Source organism: Merops nubicus, unplaced genomic scaffold (assembly GCF_000691845.1).
Source record: "Merops nubicus isolate BGI_N331 unplaced genomic scaffold, ASM69184v1 scaffold9892, whole genome shotgun sequence".
Taxonomy (NCBI): Eukaryota; Metazoa; Chordata; class Aves; order Coraciiformes; family Meropidae; genus Merops; species Merops nubicus.
In genome coordinates, this window is record NW_008595599.1 from 3,212 (window position 1) to 21,286 (window position 18,075).

The following is an 18,075-nucleotide window of genomic DNA, read 5'->3' on the forward strand; positions in this document are numbered from 1 at the left end:
CACAGTGAACTTCATTACTGTACATGTACTCTGCAACTACAGCTTAGCTGTAAATCCCCCACACACAATGGTATGGACATTAACCCCTCTATCCCCATTAAACTGTACATCAAGACAATACAAATTTACTGTCCCCACCCACCCCTTACAAAAAAATAATACTCTAAAAGCAACCTACTGCAACTTTTAATTAAGACGATTACATATATTTTAGACCAATTGCTTTAAAGCAAGAAGGCAGTATAAACCTTCTAGGAAAATTTTTATAAAAGAGGTTAAGAAATATAAGACAATTTATACATTTAAAAACTTACAATAAATAAGAGATGCAGGCATTTTTGAATACTAGATACTATACTCCAATACAAGAACACCTTGATGTTCTGAAGCCATAGGTTGAAACTTATTGTTCCTCATGTTTCTTCTCATCTCCATGCTTTTAATTTCATTAACCGTGACTGGGTACTATGGCTCATTACTCTTCACAAATACTGTGGCTGGGGAAAAATGGTTAATTTTGCTACTAAAAATGTTATAATACACTTTCTGATCATCATTCTAAAGCGTCCCCCACAGTCAATGACTCAAAGACAGCACAGCAATAGGTGCCCCTCTCACAAGTCAAAACAATATTTGCTGGAAGTAACAAGATTCATACCCCATCACAAACAACTTGCACTGAGGAGAAGAATAACTTAGTCCTGCAGTGAAACATCCCTTTTCCTCATTTTCTTGCAAAATTCAGATGAAGATCACAGCATATTCATGATAAAGTTATACAACTGATTCAGCACCACAAAATGAATCGGGAGACATGACCGTCTGTCCTGGGTTGCAGGATCACAGGTTAGCCAGGAGAGTGCATTGTACTGTTCCAGAACAAACCTGAAAAACAAACAAGCTTCCATCAAACCAACAGATTTTATCACCGGTATTTTACAGTCCTAATTTACTATAATCTAAATTCTTTGTCATTACAAGCATAAAAAAAGGTTTGCCAGCATTCTGAAATAACACATCTTCGAGGCAGTTCAAAGCTAAACTTTCTTTCAGTGGAAAACTGTCATTTTGCCTATGCTTAATGTCAAGAGGTTCATGTATTTAAAAAAAAAACACCAACTGATATTTTCTCAGCAAGTGTCCTGTGTTTACATGAACTTCAACTCCTGTACTTCAGCATTTCAGAATTTCCACCAGATTGCCATACAAGATTCTTGCTCAACTGTAACTACCTTCCACTCATTCATGCATCGACTTCTGTGTTACACCTCAAACTCTCTTCTAGCCTGAGGAAATTATTGTATTTCAATCTCAGTTCTAATCAACACTGATTAGTTAAAGGGCTTGGAGATGTTTGTTTTTAATTGCACTCTGTGGTAAAGCCATCTTTTCATCACTGAAAGGAGAACAATTTCTGTTGTCTCTGATATCAGTAGCACAAAGAAAAAACTAATGGTGAGGAAAATCTGTAGCTTCACTGCAGCAGTATTAAAAATGAAATGTACAATATTTTTTGCAAGTGATCAATCATAAACCATAAATACCTGAGCACATCAGAAGTCTGATTAGAATCAAGTGGATGGGAGTGTTTACTGTGGAGTAGCTCGTCTGATTGCACTGAAGGCACGTGGAGGTGCAAAGAGGCCTAAGGAAAGAAGGGAGATGCCAGCAGTTACTGCCAGATTCCACTGCAGTGCTTTTCCCCCCCCTCTACAGCTGACCTGTACTTTGCAGTCACCTTCTATTCTCTGACACACAAGCCAAAAGAAATCTTATCCTTAGGCAAATAAACAAGTTCAAAAATTATCAGACTACAGAAGAAATGCACACAGATCTCTCCTAAAAGTGCTAGTAGGAATTTTTTTAGGATTTTTATTTTGATCCGTTTGCTAAGTGATTGTTAAAAAAGCAACTCAAGTGGCCCAAGAAGTCTAGTAATACACAGGCTTGGAAGTTCAGTTGCTTTCCATAAAGCAGGTTTATTTATATATTATCTATAGAGCTGCTTAGGGTAAATAATAAATCCTTTATTCAAAAAAATGTCTTATATCAAAGCCACAGCTGAGCTTAGGCCAAGAGGAGCTGCTAATCCAGACAAATAAGGCAGCAGAAGATGTATCTCTATCATTAGAAAATAAAGCATAGCATAAGAGATGCTGATTTAAATCAAAAGTGAATAATGTTAATACAGAAAGTTTCTCTGTATACTAATGTATAGCCTTAAATGTGCCAAGTAGGTCTTGATTGTGCCATAAAAAGATAAGGGGATCAGACAATATCCAGACATGATACAATGGCTATCGCTTGGCAACAGCCAGCAGGGGAAGCCTGGCTTTTTATGCTTTGTGCAATACATAAAGAGATTTATTTATTCTTTTTTTTTTTCCCCCCAGTGTAAATGAGATATTACATTACACTTGTGCACTTCCCCCTCTAGCACCACTGGAGTCAACCATTAGCCAGAGACCTGTCTAGAAACTCAGCCTATTCTTACAGAATACTGCAGCACAAACCCAGAAGCAGAAAGGAGACCAGGCTACCACGAGGAAACCATCAGAGGAGCAGAACTCCTCAGAACATTTGCTAATGCCATTAATCATTTTTCTCCAAAAAGTGAACATAAAAAGCCAAAGCTCAAGAATTTAAAACCTGACCTCCCTTGATACAAAACCAGATCCATTCCAAAGAGGCAGGCACTGACTTCTGTTTCACACCTAACAGTGCTCATGCTCCAGACCCCTGCAGAACGTTCTATGTCCAGGAAGACAACCTACAGCTGCTGAAGTCACAGTACCTTAAGAAACAAGGGACACTGATTTTGTGCTTGAGGACACGCTGACCAAAACCAGTCAGGCAATGGACCTGCTTTGGCAGTTGACACAAAGTAGCCAAGGGCCAATGGCTGCTGCAGGATATTTGTTACTTCATCGTGGGATTCTGTTGAAAGCAATCGATCTGTACCTTGACCCTGTAAAACAACAGGCAGCAGTTTAATGTTAGGGAACAGGCAATGGTTTAGTATAAGGAGAACACAAAATTAACAGAAGTCATCTGTAACTCTCAAAACATGAAGCATTCTGGAGTATCCAAGAATGACATGAATCTTGCAAAGACAATCCAATATGCAATGGATTCAAAACATTTCACAGGAACCTTTCATTCCACAAAAGGACATTAGAAGATGGAGAAAAAACAAACCCAGCCCACACAGCACTCTGCATTTACTTGAACAATTACCTTGCCCATGTCACCTCCTGGGGGGTAGTGGGACCCTGGAGAATGTACAGGGGATCCAGTGGGGGATGCAGGAAGAATATTTATAATATCGGGATCAAGATCATCTCCAGTGTCTAACAAGTCAAAGATTCCCATTCCGTCTGCTCCATCTGGAAAAACAACAGGACCAGTGAATTGCTACAGTTGCCCTACATACAGGGCATGACAACACATTGTGAAATCAAATGGTGTTACCTATAAATCTTGTGGTTCATTAGACTAAACAGGCTTACAAGGGGAGTGATGAGGGGTGTTTGGGTTGATTCTTAAAGCAAGAATAAATCCAATCTACTAACCGTTGTTTGTGTTAAAGGCCAGATCCAAGTTTTCAGTGGTATAAGTTGACGATGCTACTTGCACAGATGCAGATGTGGGAAACACCAGAATATGAGTGCACGATGTGTCCTGGGGGGTGTTCAGCTGAGATGTCTGCATATTTAAAGTGGTGCTGCGTCCAAATACAGAGCCGGTCGACACAGAATCTTTGGAATAGAAATCAAGTATTTCCTTAGTTTTGCTAAACCCAAATTTCTGGTTCCCTTGCCAAAAAAAGAGGAAGAGTGTTTCTCAAATACCTGGCATAATAATGAAGGACCCCTGGGGTTCCATTGCCACCAAACAAGCACTGAGAATGCTGGGAGAGTCTGCAGCAGAGATGCCACACATTCTGCACATGTCTTTTAGTCTCTTGCTGAGGGACTGAAGGTTTCGGCGACTCAGCAAACAACTCCAGTCTGAGGAGAGAAAGGACATTTCTGTAGAACGACAGCGCTCGCTACAGAAAACACACTTCACACCTAAGCCTGTGATGCAAACGTCATGTGTGCTAAGTTTCAAAGACACAAAGGAACTCTTAAATTATTTAGGTTTTACATTTTCTTCCATATACAGGGACAGACACATTATATTGTTGAAAAACGAAAGCTTAAAATCAAGGTTTAGACTCCAAAAAAGCTAACATTACCTTTTAATTCCCCATGTCCTATTCTTCCTAAACGGCCTATTACAACTCTCCATGGCAAAGAGCTCATCTGCACAAGTCCCAGGCACCATTCCCAGAGCTTCTGAAGACCAAGTCTGCGGGCAGAGCCCTTTTTCCTGCGAGCTCTAGAATTCAAGAAGGGAAAACAAAACTAGAACTCATCTGCAAGAAGTTTTTATTGCCACATTTGGAACTTATTATTAGTATTGATCGGAACATGCACAGGACCCAAGAATGTTGGTTTTGTAGTACATCAGTTGCAACTTCAGTTTGTTTGTGGGTTTTTTGTTTTTGTTTTTTTTAATCAATCATATTCTAACATTGACATCAAAAGCCAGCAACTGTGTGGGGGGAATATGAATGCATATCCAAAACCACTTGAGAATCACATGAAAACAAACAACATTCTTCTAGAAATTTAATTCAAAGCAACCTGCACATAATAAGGAAAATATCCACTTGCTTTAGGTAGCTTTGCAATACAGTGAGAGTCTACAAAAGCCAAGAACTATTCTTACAGCATCATAAACTAACTCTTCAGAGGAATGAAAGAAGATGTATGTGCTAAAATGAATTTAAGTTTTGTTCTTACCTGTTTGGTACATCAATGTTAATTATGCAAGTTTCTAACTGTTCTCCATAGAGATCTGTACAGGATGCAAGAAGCCATCTTTGATCATGAGACAAACAGTAGCCTACAAAAAGCACGTTATACTTCTGGCCAGCTTCTCCAAAAGTTTCTCCCAGTTCTGTTTGCTTGTCCTTTACAGGAGCCAGGATAAAAGGTGGGGTGTAGAGTCGAATACACTCAGGTCTCTATAAAGATGACAGAACAGACAATGAAGTCTGGGGAAGCAGTTATTCCTGAGAACTCTAGTTAGGGAACGTGAAAGACATCAGTGACTGAATGAACAGGGACACTGCTCTGCCTATTTCCACGCTCACATTAACAATACTCACATCAGGACTCCTAAGAGCAGTTTCCATGGCTAAACCTGGGCCAAAGCCAGTTAAGGTTTTCACATTGGTGGAAGTTGGGAGAGGTCTCCGACACTGAGTAAAAGCTGAAAATGCCAAAGATTTTAAATGCTGAGTGTAAATCTGCCGGTCTTCATGTTTCACAGGTTGCAGTAGGTACTGACACGGGACAATCTAGAAAACATCACAGAAGGGAGGGGAAAAAAATAAATTATTTCATCATTAAATGGCTTTTGAGATAGCATTAGGTACACTGCTTTTAGAATTTTACTTTCCAATCACATTTCTCTGGTTCTTGGATATCTCCTGTCACTTCCTCCAAAGCTATGTGAGATTTCAAGCAATTACTGTCATTGAAATTTTCAGAAAAAAAAAAAAATATTTGCTTAGAAGAGAATGTTAATGATGCCTCTAAAAAGATGTCCTCTTAACTAGTTGTGCAGCTGCTGACAACGTTCTAGTTGGGTGTCTATCAGGAAGGGGCACTGCCTAAGGCCCAGCAGGCTCAGGCTGGCAGCACGAGTTCCAGTGATGGAACAAGCAGCTTTCATATGTACTTCACTCATCGTTGGAGCAGACCACTACATTTCCTCTGAGACAAGTCTGAGGAGTCTGTAATCTCCTACAGGATTTGGCTTTGGTTAGTAACACCCAAACTGCTCTAAAAACTATAATAATTTAACAGCTGTAGAACTTGAAGTATTGTTTACAAAGCAAATGAAATTTCCACCTCGAGGGTATTATCGCCTCCAAACAACAGCCAAAGCCAAAGATACTTTTTTGCAGCATGTTTCTATAGATGTTGGCTCACCTGCACAGAAATTATATTTTTGATGTTAGGAGGAAGAATCTGAACCATCTCTAAAAAGCAGCGCAGAAGTCCCAGTGTCCACAAACTAGATGAGCTACTGTTCTCATCCTTTTTTTCATAGGTAAAAGGATCAATTATGTAAACTACAATTGCAGGTGGATAGGTGATAGCATGAGAATCTCCATCTGTAGGGACTCCAACTTTATCACGATCCATAGTGCTGGAAATGAAATTTTGAAACCAGTTAGAAAGACGAGTTTTAAAATTAATTATTTTTACCTTAAGATCAAATTGTCAAATATTAATTGGAAAGATCTCAGATAACCGTGGTGTAAGAAACAAGCTCATGTACAAAAAATGAAATGAAAAGACTATCAGTATCTCAGCATTGCTTGTCTTTTCTTTAGCCTTCTTTATTATGTCAGCTCAACAGCCCAACTGGGGAACAAGAATATCTGACAACGTCGGTCCCTCAGTAAGAGCTGTCTTTACTACTGTAACTTTGACAACAGAAAACAGAACTTCAAGATGGTGCCAGTCATGTGGTCCTTGTTCCCTTTAAAGAACAGAAGTGAATTTTCTCTCTTTAGAGAGAGAAGAAATAAGAGAAAGTTTATTTCTGTAGTACAGCAGTCACTGAGATGCAATTAGAACTGCAGCTAAGACTGGAACCAAAAGTTCAGCTCCATGAATGAACTGGCATTCTCCCTAAAAAGGCAGCCTAGCTAGCCACCAGAAAAAGAATACAGGATTTTTCCTGAGGGGCTGACAGTGGCATTAGCAGGTTCCTATTAGTTGAGCTGAGGGGTTTATTTTGGTCACAGAAGGTTTGATTCCAGAGTTCCTTACCTTTCAGAAACCTCCGGATGGGGCTGTGCAGGTGCTGAAGCAGCATCTCCAGACATCCCTGCTGTTTGCAGTGTTGGCTGTTGCTGCTGCCCTCCTGTCTGCCCGCTGGGGACTGTGGCAGCCTGAGCGGGCAGGGAGGCAGAAGTGGTATTGTTCATGCTGCTGAAGGGTGGAAAGGAAGAAGGCTTGCTCGTTGGGATCCCACTGCCAAGGCTGGCAGAGGAGGACGACGGGGCAGTGGTAGTCAGCGTGGAATTGGCTGTAGTGGCTGCAGAAGGCATGGCACTGTTGGATGTCACTGTAACAGCAGTACTGGTGGGGGCTGCAGGAGCAGATGATGGAGTGTTGGGATTTCCAGTGCTAGCTGTCGCTGGGGGCAGAGCAGAGGCCGGCTGGCTGGAGGAAGGGACCAGATTTGTTTGGGAAAGTAAAGAATTGTCCAAAGGCTGAGAAGCAAGATAAGGACCTAAAACCAGAAAAAAAAAAAAGGCATAAATTTTATAATGCAGCTGTTTTTAAACGTATTTCATCTATTTAAGTCTATCATTTTATCAAAACTGCAAGCAAATCCTTAGTGTATGTTTTGCCTCTCTAATTACAACACCTGTATTAAACATTCAAATTCTAGTACTCTCATAAGCTTCTTCTGGAAATATCTGGAACTAAAACTTTTTTTTCAGCCATTTTGACTAGTTAGAAATCACTGTTTCAGAACTTAAGTCACCAATAAAAATTTAAGTCCCTGTCAGGCAGCAACCCTGCCATTCCCTGAAGATACTGGTAGATAAGAAGAAGCCATTTTAACACATATTTAATAATATGAAGGATTTGGACTTTTTCCCCCCCCGTCAAGCTTAAAACCAGAAAACTGCAATGGACTAAGTGATAATTCTATGAAATAAGAAACAATGAAGAAAAAATTGCATACCCAGCTCATATCTGCAAACTTGGGCATACAGTTTGAGTTTGGAAAATGCTTCATTGTTGGCGTTAGCTGTCTGTGAGAACCATTCTGTGACCAGCTTCTCAGAAAGTTTCTTTGAAGCGGTAGGTCCAACTCTCATGATCCCATCAGGCAATAACTTACAGATAGGTCTGTGCTGACCAAGCCTGCATGACTGCAAAGAGAAAACAGAAGATGCAAGATAAAGAATGTGTAAGCTTTAAAACCTGTTAAATATCCCACAAAGGAGCATATAAAGACAGAGAACCCAGTTTAGTTATGATATCCCAAAGTAACATTTTAATTCTAGAATACTACACCAGTATGAAACATTTTATAGTGATTTTATGGTTTATTTTCAGGTTTTCCTAAATGCTGGAAAAACAGTTTGATACATGAGCTAATCTTACTCACAATCCTAGCAATACAAGCATTTAATTAATGAAATGCAGCTAAAACAATTAAAGTGGTAATACAGAGTTTTACCACTGAGTGGCGTTTATCCGATGAAGAGTCCCAGAACAGATACTGCTAAAAGGAATGGTGAGCAGCATGAACAGCCTTTACCTTCCAAGTGCCCATTCCCAAAATCCTTCTGAGACAGCATTCCCTGCAAGCATTCACAGCAGCTGCGACAAGCCCGGTAAGCGGTGATGGGTACGTGTTACAAAGTCTTTTGAAAAGCCATTTCACCGCCAACTGCCATAAATAACGTACCTCATATATTGCAGTCAGATCCCTAAAAAAGCTTTTTGCTCCATTCAGCAGAGCCTCATTCTCAGGGCACACCACAACATAAGCAACATCTCTTTGAGATCCATACGGTTCCAACATCAGCCTCTCCCAGTACGGCAACGCAAACGGAGACAGCACCAGAAAATCGTAATCATATCCCAACAAAAATGTTGGAATTGGCAGTGGTTCTGGGGACTCATCAGTTCCTGGAAAAGCAAGACACATTTTCCAATATATTAAAACAGAAAGCTTAAAAATAACACCCTGCTTCTAGGAAACATGAATTAAAAAAACCCACTGGCGTTCCCAGCATCTAACAGGAAATAGCACCAATTATAAATGGAATAGTTCTCGTTTTAACAGATACAAATGAAGAGCCTGCATGTGTGATCCAACCCTTGGCAAAAAAGCATCAGCTAATTATTTTTATTGGAAATGTCTCAGGGCCTCAAGAAGGAGTTCCACAGTAGTTTAATATTTCTATCAGTATATAGACAATTAAGAACAGATCTTTACAGTCTAGGAAGCATTCCCTACAAAGTGATCAAAAAGATTGGGAAGAAAAGGAAAACAGTAAAAAAAAAAAAGAAAAACCAAAGAAAAAATAGTCTAATCAGATATGGAAAGGACCACAGAAGGAAAAAACCCACCCACCTTAAAAACATGCATTTACATGTACCCTAAATGTATGATTACCACGTTCTAAACATAGCTACAAAAGATCTCCTGGTGAAAACATCACTCTTCTACGTAGTGGTAAATCCATCTCCTATGCTAATGAAATCAGCTTAAATCTTCAGTGCACAAAATTCACCTTATATGTGTAAAAATGCATCATGTGTTGGCCACTCCTAACACTTATCACAGACAACACACTGGATAACCTCAGATCTTCAACACAGTTCTGAAACTACTGAACAATAAAGCACTCTTTTTCAAGCATTTCAAAGCTAATATTTTAAGCTACACTATTTGTAGAGTAATTAAAGTGGAGTAATTATTTTGAGTAAGAAAAAACACAGAGCAATTACTGTTTTTAACATTAAATCTATCTGCAGTGTCAGTCCCTCACTTGGAGGTGTGTCAGGTGCATACAAACAGTGCAACTGAAGCTGTTAAGTACACATCTTTAATTCAATAACTGTTTGAATGAGCATAGATATTTTCTGTTCCTCTAAAGAGAGGAATTCTCCCCTGTCTAAGAGCCATGTTAGCTCAAGGAGAGGTGAGATGCCGTGTGGAGCTGTGGCAGGCAGCAGAGCAGCCCGACTCCCGCAGCGCGGGGCCGCGTACCGTAGGAGCCTCTGCCAGCCATCTTGTGGAACTGCTGCCAGGTGAGGGGCCCCTGCACGCCCCACGACCGCACCGTCCGCTTCTTCTGGATGGCGTCCTGCAGCACCGGCTGCAGCGAGAGGAGCATGCGGAGGATGTCCTGGGAACACTGCATGCTCACGTCCACAACTGAAAGGACAAAACCATCGTCAAGGCCTGCTGGAAGAAGAGGGAGCAATAAAGCCATCCCCGGACAACCCAGAATCCCAAACCACTTTGATTTTAAACAAGTCACAGTCTTCTGAAACGTAGATGCAGGTCACCCAAAGGCCATGACAGACAAAGCTGAGCAAACAGATCTAGGTCTCCCTCTTCCCTTCTCAGCCACTTTTAAGAACTACAGATGGATTTTTCTTCTAAATATTTTTTTATAGAGTTTTCTTCCCTTACTGGCTTGTGATATCAACTGAGAAAAAAAAAAAAAAAACACCTAAAATTAAAAAAATACAAGTTGTACAACCCTTAAAACCAAGAGGATTCTCCCTCCAAATAAAGGAGGGTTAGGCAGACTGCCACCCAGTGCTCACTTGATAGAAGTCAAGGGAAGGCTCCAACAGTCACAGCCCATTTCCTCAGCTTGCCACCAATACGCTGGTTAAGAATAAAAAGCTGGCACCCAATTTGGTATGGCTGCAATTTCAGAGCCTTCCGTTCAAAAGTATCTTTACATCTTTTTATCCTAAATACCAAGATCACAGTAAAATTGAGTCTTCTCCCAAGTGCCTGAAAACAGATTTATGCATAGCCTGGGCTTTTAAACTTAACCCTCTGTTGATAGACAGAAGCCAAACTGTGTCTTACTGTTAGTCCTCCTCATCCTCATTAACAACTACAAATTGCAGCTAACTAGTATGAGAGTTTCACATTTCCCTGTTATGCCTGACAGAATTGCTACCTGAAAAGGCTATTACTGAGAGATGCATGCAAACACACACAATAAAGGGTATTCCACAAGACAGTATATCATTAGTCAGACCCTAGAAGGAAAAATCCAAGGACCTCTGGCAGATCCAACACACAAAGAAGGCTACAATGACAACTTTATTTGCCACACATGCCATTAAACTACTGTCCCCCCTTAAAGCAGGGGGGAAGCCAAGTGAATCATAAATCTTGTTTAATTCCACCACAGTAACCTTGACAATAGTCACCACATGAACCACCTACACCTCCTATGTACACTCATTCCACAGAGCTTCTGTAGATTCAGTCACCAAAAGCTGCTTTAAAAGAAAAAGCCTAGTGAAAGGTTGTGGACAGTGACTGTGGCCTTAGGTTACACTTGCAATTTATGCTAGGAATTTACAGCTGATGGTAGCCAAAGCTTACACTCCATGTGGTCTAGGGTACCAGCACAGAATGTAAAAGGAAGGGTTAGTTGAACAGCATTAGAACAGATGTTTCTGCAAGCATGCAGGTGGAAAAAAAAAATCTCACATGTTCAGTATTCACAAAGAAAAAACACAAAAAAGAAACCCTTAAAACAAATTCATAGGTGGACAAGCAGAAAATAAGCTGAGTTTAATATTTACCATTTCTTTTTGACCAGTGGTGCAAGCAAGTAGTTTTCACAAGTGCTTCATCAACTTTCCCTCCTGACATATTGTCCATGAACTGCCGTCCATGTTCCAAGGCTAAGTAGCAGTCATTGCAACAATCCCTTTCTTCTACACGTACCAGGTTGCTCACTGCACCAACTTTGGGAATGGAATCTTGATCTGCTGCTCCAAACGGTGAGAACAAGTTGGTGCATTGATCCTGCAGCAACAGTATTAACTCATCAGGCAGTTTCTCTGGTTCTTTCAGTCCTCCACTGCCATGTTCAACAGCTGTAGCTCTGAGAGCTTCAAAGCGTTTTTCTGCTTCTTTGCCGCACTCCGTATTACGTCCTAGAATATCCAATTCATCTTCAAGAAACAGTCCAGAACTGTTGCCAAACTTTCTATTCATCACAGCACTGAAACCACAGGTGCACCTATACTGGGCCTCTTGTGTTGGATCAGGAATGTAAACTCCAACATCAGCACCTTTGATGTTCATATTGCAAACACATATGCAGCAGCTGTCAAAGTTGCAGTCTTTGAAGAGATTCATGACCGACTCTGAGAGGATGAGATTCACATACAGACTGTGTGCCTCTGGAATGGAAGGCACAGTTGCAGGTTCAACAGAATTAAGCGGTCTACACGTCGATGGTGTGGAGGCTGGTGAGTATAAATCAGAGTTCTCATACTTGACTGAACCCTGTGCACTTGCAGGTCCACCAGCTCCACGGGGTGTTCGAGGAGTCCTTGGTGTTCTAGGAGTTGGGAAACGAGGGGTGGAAGGAGAAGGGAGAATTCCAGCTCCACTGTTACTGGGAGGCGCGCTACTTGGTGGCATCCCAAACGGAGTATGAGTTTGTGGTGTATATGCAGGGCCATACTCTTGATCCATAGTGCTTCCATCACTAAGAGCAGCCACAAGAAGAAGGAAATACTTTAAGAACACAACATACTGGTTTTGAAGTTTCAGTCTCGAATTTCTAAAGAAGGACCTTTCTAATTAATATCTGTTTTTTTTAAACTAGTGTTTCATAATCAACAGCAAGATTTTCATTCCATAAGGAACTTCAAGAGCATTTGTTCTGAATGACTTTGCAGGACTCCCACTGACAGCACTGTTAAAGAATCCTTCCCCGCCTCCTTTCATCTCTTCCTTTGCACAAAGTTTCCAGGACACAAGTGTGGTCAGAATAAACTGCAAATTCTGTGCTTGTATGGAGTCTAAAGGACACCTTTTTTTCCCCATGTTTTATTTACCCATTGTGTTGAAACACACCAAGAAAATATACCCAGTCTATCATCAACAGATTCAGCTGGGTCCACAAGGAAAGTACCACCTGAAAATGTTTAACATTTCCTTCCCTAAGCAGCTGAGTATCTCCAAACACCTGTAAGGCTAATGACACCTGGAAACATATTGCTTATAAATGACCCTAATAGAAGCAACATCAGTATTTACTCCAAGATTTAACATTCATATGATTTTATTAATAAATACATAACCTCCTAATTGCCTAATCCATTTATACTAGCTACTAATGCAGAAGAGAAAGAGGAATAACCAAGTTCTTCAAGAATAACTGCCAGCAAAACTATCTCTACCAAATGTGGGTTACAGAAATGCCTACTGCAATATGGCCATTACTGGGCAATGTCACACTGGGCAGAGCTTCCAAAGGAAATGTTTTCCTAGTCCCAACAGAGCTGAGATTATTACTGTTTAAGAAAATAATTTAAGAAACAGAAGCAACACCTACTAAGCCCTTGCAACCTCCAACACCACTGCAGAAACTAAGTCCCGCGTTTATGTTTCTTCTGATTGTTACCATGTTCATTACTTACTAAAACTGGACTTGCACAAGAAACCTTTAAATCAGACAAATGAAATGTATGTACAGTTAAGAAGCTATTTGACAAGACAGTCTCTTGCAGCAAGGTTTAATCAAGGATTTTTTTAAAGGCTGTTGTCAGTTGTATAAACACCCAGCCTCTCTACAAATATTTCTCATTACAGATATAACAAAAAAGAACAAAACCTAGGGGTACTTCCTATAGCATGGATGACTGACCACCTTACAAAGCTTAAACATCTGTGCTGCAGGTCATACCCATCTTTGATGAAGGGCATGGCAGGTCCTGGAGGAAGTAAATCCAGCTTTCCCACAGCCCAGCTCTGGCGATAAATGCATTCCTCTGGCAGTTTGATGGGAGGAAGACACTGGCTGGGAAGCGTCTTCAGTGGTGCAAACATGGAACACCCCACTAAAGCTTGACAGTTCTCAGGTTTATAAACGTAAGAATAATCCTAGAAGTTAGACATAGTAAAACATCAGCATGTAAATTAGACCACTTCAGCAATTAAAATGCTTCTCAAAAATGTGAGTAAGCAGTGATTCTTTAACGTTAAATCCTGACATAGCTGCAAAAGAGAAAGCCAGATTTATACACACATCGTTCACACTCATGGTTCTCCAAAATGCAATATGCTAACACAAACCAAACAAGGAACTACAATTACTGAAATGCATTATTTCAGCTTACTAGTAGCTAATTGAACTCTTTCCTGAACTTTAAGTGGTAAAATATTATATACTACTTACTAGAATGTGCATTACCTACCCCAGTATAATGCAGGACACAAGTTACAAATTGTACCTAATTTCCCACAGTTCCTTATCAGGATTAAGTAATAAACTCAACAAAAATCTTTAGAAACATTCATCAGGACTGTCAGCACTACCTACCTTTATTTCAGCAGGTTTGGGGCTGCAGAAACCCTCATCTACTTCAATTCTGAACTGAGCTCCCACACTAGAGCTATTCCCTTCAAGTACTGTTCCTCCAAGTGTAGTGTCCATACTGCCATATTCCTTATTATTCATGTTCATTGGAGAAAATCCCATAATATGTTGTTCCAATGAAGGTGGAGTTGGATACATTTTATGGAGATCTGCAGTGCCTAATTTCAGATTAGAAGCAGGCTTTAGAGTATGAAAACATTTTGAAGTATTTCCTTTGTCTTAAAATTTCAGCAGGCCAAATGAAGCGTATGTTTCCAAATTCCCACAACATATTAGCAATGAAATGTTTAGAGCTAGTATTCTAGTTAGAAAAACACACAAATGAAGCTTACTTATGCATGACAGTGGGTCTAGATTTCCTGCTTTGGCGTCTTTGCAGTTGGATTTGTCATCAGCGCCATTCACTGTTCTTTTAGACCCAGGCTAAGAAAGAACAGAAGTGTTGGAACACAATCACTTTGTATATGAACACACCTTCCTATTTGCTGCTAACAGGAAACTCCATGTGCAATGCACATACAAAGCTGAGCCCTTGTATAGTGTTTAGAAAAACTACCAGAAGCCCGATGCTAGTAGTTGGGGTTACACTTGTCCTCCCTTAATACTTGTAACTCAGAGTGCTCTCCCATAAAGTCATGATGCTATTAAAATGAAAGACCAGTTAAAAAATAATTTGCAGCCTTTTAGCAGACAAAAAAAAGAAGCTAAACAGGACCACTCACGATCTATCAGAAAAAACACACACACTCCCAAAGCCATGCTAACACTGGTGATGTAACAGGAACAGGAATAGAAAAGACAGAGAAACACAAATCCTGGAATGAGAGGTACAGGGAAGAAAAGCTGTTGAAATTAAAAGAACAAGAGATATTTTACAAAGTTCAGACAGTACTAAAGTCTATAGAATATAAGAGTCTTCATGTTTAAAAGCAAATACACTTGCTTTATATAATGATGACCTTTGATGGCTATTAAGATCCTTCAGTCCTTACTCAACTACAGCTCCCATTAAAGTTGATGGGCATTTTGTCTGGGTAAGGGGATTTAGGATTAAGCATGGAGCAAAGTACAGTGCAGAAAAGACAACTGATTACAAACAGCATTGAAATAGAAACGAGAAAGATAATGGATTCAGAGCTATCAGACTGCAAAAGAAACAGTTCCAAGATAATAGCTGCTGCAGTGAAACAGCTTATTTGGCAGAATATCCATGTGTTTAAATGCCTCTTCTCTTTCAGAAGTTGTTTTCTTTCAGTATTACCTTTATTGACTAGTTAAACAACCCAGACACAGGAAAAGAGCACTCATACCACTGTCAAATACGTGAAATTATAACTAAAAGTATATTCAAGAACCATATACTCTCTGGATAGCAAGGATGTAAGATCAAAAGCTTGTTTGTATCAAAAAACGATTGTATGAGTCAACCAACACAGTACATCTGCTACAGAGGAACCACTGCACTTGCTTGTATGTATGTTTTGCAACCTCTCCTACAGATGCCAAAAACAACCCAACTCAAAGCCACAGAAAGACATCCCTGTCCACTGCAGGATTTTGTCCAGCAGCTGCCATTACTTTTGTACATCACTTACTGCGAGTTCATCTTCATCAGAATTGAAGAGATTGTCCAGGTCAGTGTAAGAGACCACTAGGTCTGTTTCATGGAACAGGCTAGTTGATGCAGTGCGAGCATGAGCAGCAATACGTTGGGCTTCTATAAAGAAAATTAAACATTACAAACCCACTGGCATTATATTCATTAGGAAAAAAAACACCAAAAAACAAAAGACATCTATCTTAAGGACTATTTCCATAGCTGGGGGGAAAAATCAAAACCAAACATGTTCTCAGTTCCACTGAACTATCTTACACATATGAAAGGTCCCTTCAATTTTATAGCATTTGGATTTTATAGCTACCATTTATTTGCAAGGTGCAACAAAAGAAAACGTGTTCCAAGCAGATTCCCAGTTCTGAAGTGACAGGGAAAATACAAAGCATAAAGTAAAACCTCAGTAGCCTATTAGAATCTATTGACTCTTCAAGAGATTATTAACATAGCACAATTAAAAGAGGAAGGAAAAATAGTCTCTTTACCTTGCTTGACAGAAGGACTAAATAGAGACATAGCATCCTCTCCTTCATGGGACAGAACTGTAACACTGGATGGCCCATCCTCAGCCTATTAAAAAAAAAAAAAGGTAGAAAAGTTCACTTAAATTAACTGGGGGGTGGGGGGCATTTTATCTTCCTGTGGGAATTCCTGAATGTGTCAGAAGTATCAGGTTCTCATTAGCCTTGCAGCTCGGCGAGGTGCAGTCTGGGGGTCTGGTTAGTGGTAGTTGCTCAGGGAGGAGGCCTGGACTACAGACGGCACGCTAGCAACACACCTCTAACCACACAGAGAAGCACTGCAATTATGTTCAGTGACTAAAGCAATTTGTTTTAATCTCATCACTGATTGGTATCCTTGCTCCTTTACTCACCTTGTGTTTCTTCCCAGCTTCCCTCTCCATGTTTTGCCTATCTTTTTTACTGTCAGGAAATAAGAATTCCACATCACCATCCACAAAGGCGTAAGGATCGATTTCAGGTTCCTGGTCAGCTTCCGTCGCTACTGCTGCTAGGTATTGGTTTTTACTCTGATACTGTTGCACCAGTTCATCTGAAACCTTTAAAGGTTTTCTACATTGCACCATTAATCTGAATAGAAGAAAGATAAAAATCACAAAATATGATTTAACATTTACTACGTGGAAATATTTTTTGCTAACATACAGCCTTCACAAGAATAACTTCATCTTCCCTTCCCACTTTCTTCCCTTTCCACCCCAGCTTCAGAAAACTTTTGGGGAAAAAGATTAAATCATTAGTCATTTCATATAACCTCCTTACACGTGTCAGATACAGCAGTGTGATTCATTCTGCCCATCTCTCCTCAAGCACTGTCGATTCAGATAAAGATTAGTAATTTATCCCAGGTCATAGCTGTCATTTATTATAAAGTACAAATGTTTTAAACTATCTATATCCACTAAAAGAAACTCATCAGGTTAAAAAATTACTCATTGCCATTCCCCATCCACGTCCAAACAAATGAGCAGAAAGTGATTAAACATGAATGTTCCATATTTGAAGAATATCATTCCTGGCCATTTAACTGCTTCCCATGCAGGCAGTACAACAGCCCTCCCAACACCAGGCTGTGCCTAACCCACCAGACAGACCAGCACTTGGTTCTGCTCCAAGCCTGGCTACCCAACAAGCCCAAACAACCACCACTACTACAGCACACAACTGCCACTATGGTGGTAATTTACATCACTTATATCAACATAAACAAAGGTCACAGCACACCGATATCTAATTTACTCATGAGAATAGTAAAACCACACAGACCTTTGTCAACATTTTCCTTACTCATACCACTTGAAGCCAAAAAAAATGGAATTAGTAAGTACACAGAAATTAAGTTTTTTGTATCAGGATTATTAGTTTCACAGACTGGCAACACCAGATATTGGCAAGTAGAAAATTATGCTCTGGTTATCAGCTCTGCTTGTGCCCCTTCACCTTCTGCCCCTAAACAAACCTTACTTTATGTACCCCAGTATACAAAGGGCACCGTGTGAGGAAGGTATTTCTTCAAACAAAACAAGCATTTCAGGAGTGCCAAGCTAATGTAGGTGCATGATTCCTTCTCCCAAACAGCAACAGTGACCAGTGAGAAGCATTTACAGCAATCTCACACATGGAACAAAAAAAGGACATTGCAAGGACTAAGATTACAGAGGAATATTTCTGCTCCAAACACAGGTTCC

At 40.1% G+C, this 18,075-nt stretch overlaps 1 protein-coding gene across 1 annotated transcript in view; it reads right to left on the reverse strand.

The window, feature by feature from the left end:
- Positions 1-210: 210 nt before the first annotated feature.
- The window catches only part of MED13 (mediator complex subunit 13), a 53,044-nt gene continuing 35,179 nt past the window's right edge, over positions 211-18,075 (reverse strand). The window contains exons 10-30 of the mRNA XM_008936104.1: positions 16,741-16,957; positions 16,352-16,436; positions 15,847-15,968; positions 14,584-14,674; positions 14,195-14,409; positions 13,559-13,755; positions 11,439-12,355; positions 9,868-10,035; positions 8,557-8,780; positions 7,825-8,014; positions 6,897-7,362; positions 6,048-6,267; positions 5,219-5,410; positions 4,851-5,074; positions 4,241-4,383; positions 3,852-4,010; positions 3,573-3,758; positions 3,238-3,386; positions 2,795-2,968; positions 1,545-1,645; positions 211-885 (exon numbers count right to left, since the gene is read on the reverse strand). Coding sequence (XP_008934352.1) covers positions 753-885; positions 1,545-1,645; positions 2,795-2,968; positions 3,238-3,386; positions 3,573-3,758; positions 3,852-4,010; positions 4,241-4,383; positions 4,851-5,074; positions 5,219-5,410; positions 6,048-6,267; positions 6,897-7,362; positions 7,825-8,014; positions 8,557-8,780; positions 9,868-10,035; positions 11,439-12,355; positions 13,559-13,755; positions 14,195-14,409; positions 14,584-14,674; positions 15,847-15,968; positions 16,352-16,436; positions 16,741-16,957 — 4,573 coding nt within the window. The 3' untranslated portion in view covers positions 211-752. The remainder of the gene's footprint in view (positions 886-1,544; positions 1,646-2,794; positions 2,969-3,237; positions 3,387-3,572; positions 3,759-3,851; positions 4,011-4,240; positions 4,384-4,850; positions 5,075-5,218; positions 5,411-6,047; positions 6,268-6,896; positions 7,363-7,824; positions 8,015-8,556; positions 8,781-9,867; positions 10,036-11,438; positions 12,356-13,558; positions 13,756-14,194; positions 14,410-14,583; positions 14,675-15,846; positions 15,969-16,351; positions 16,437-16,740; positions 16,958-18,075) is intronic.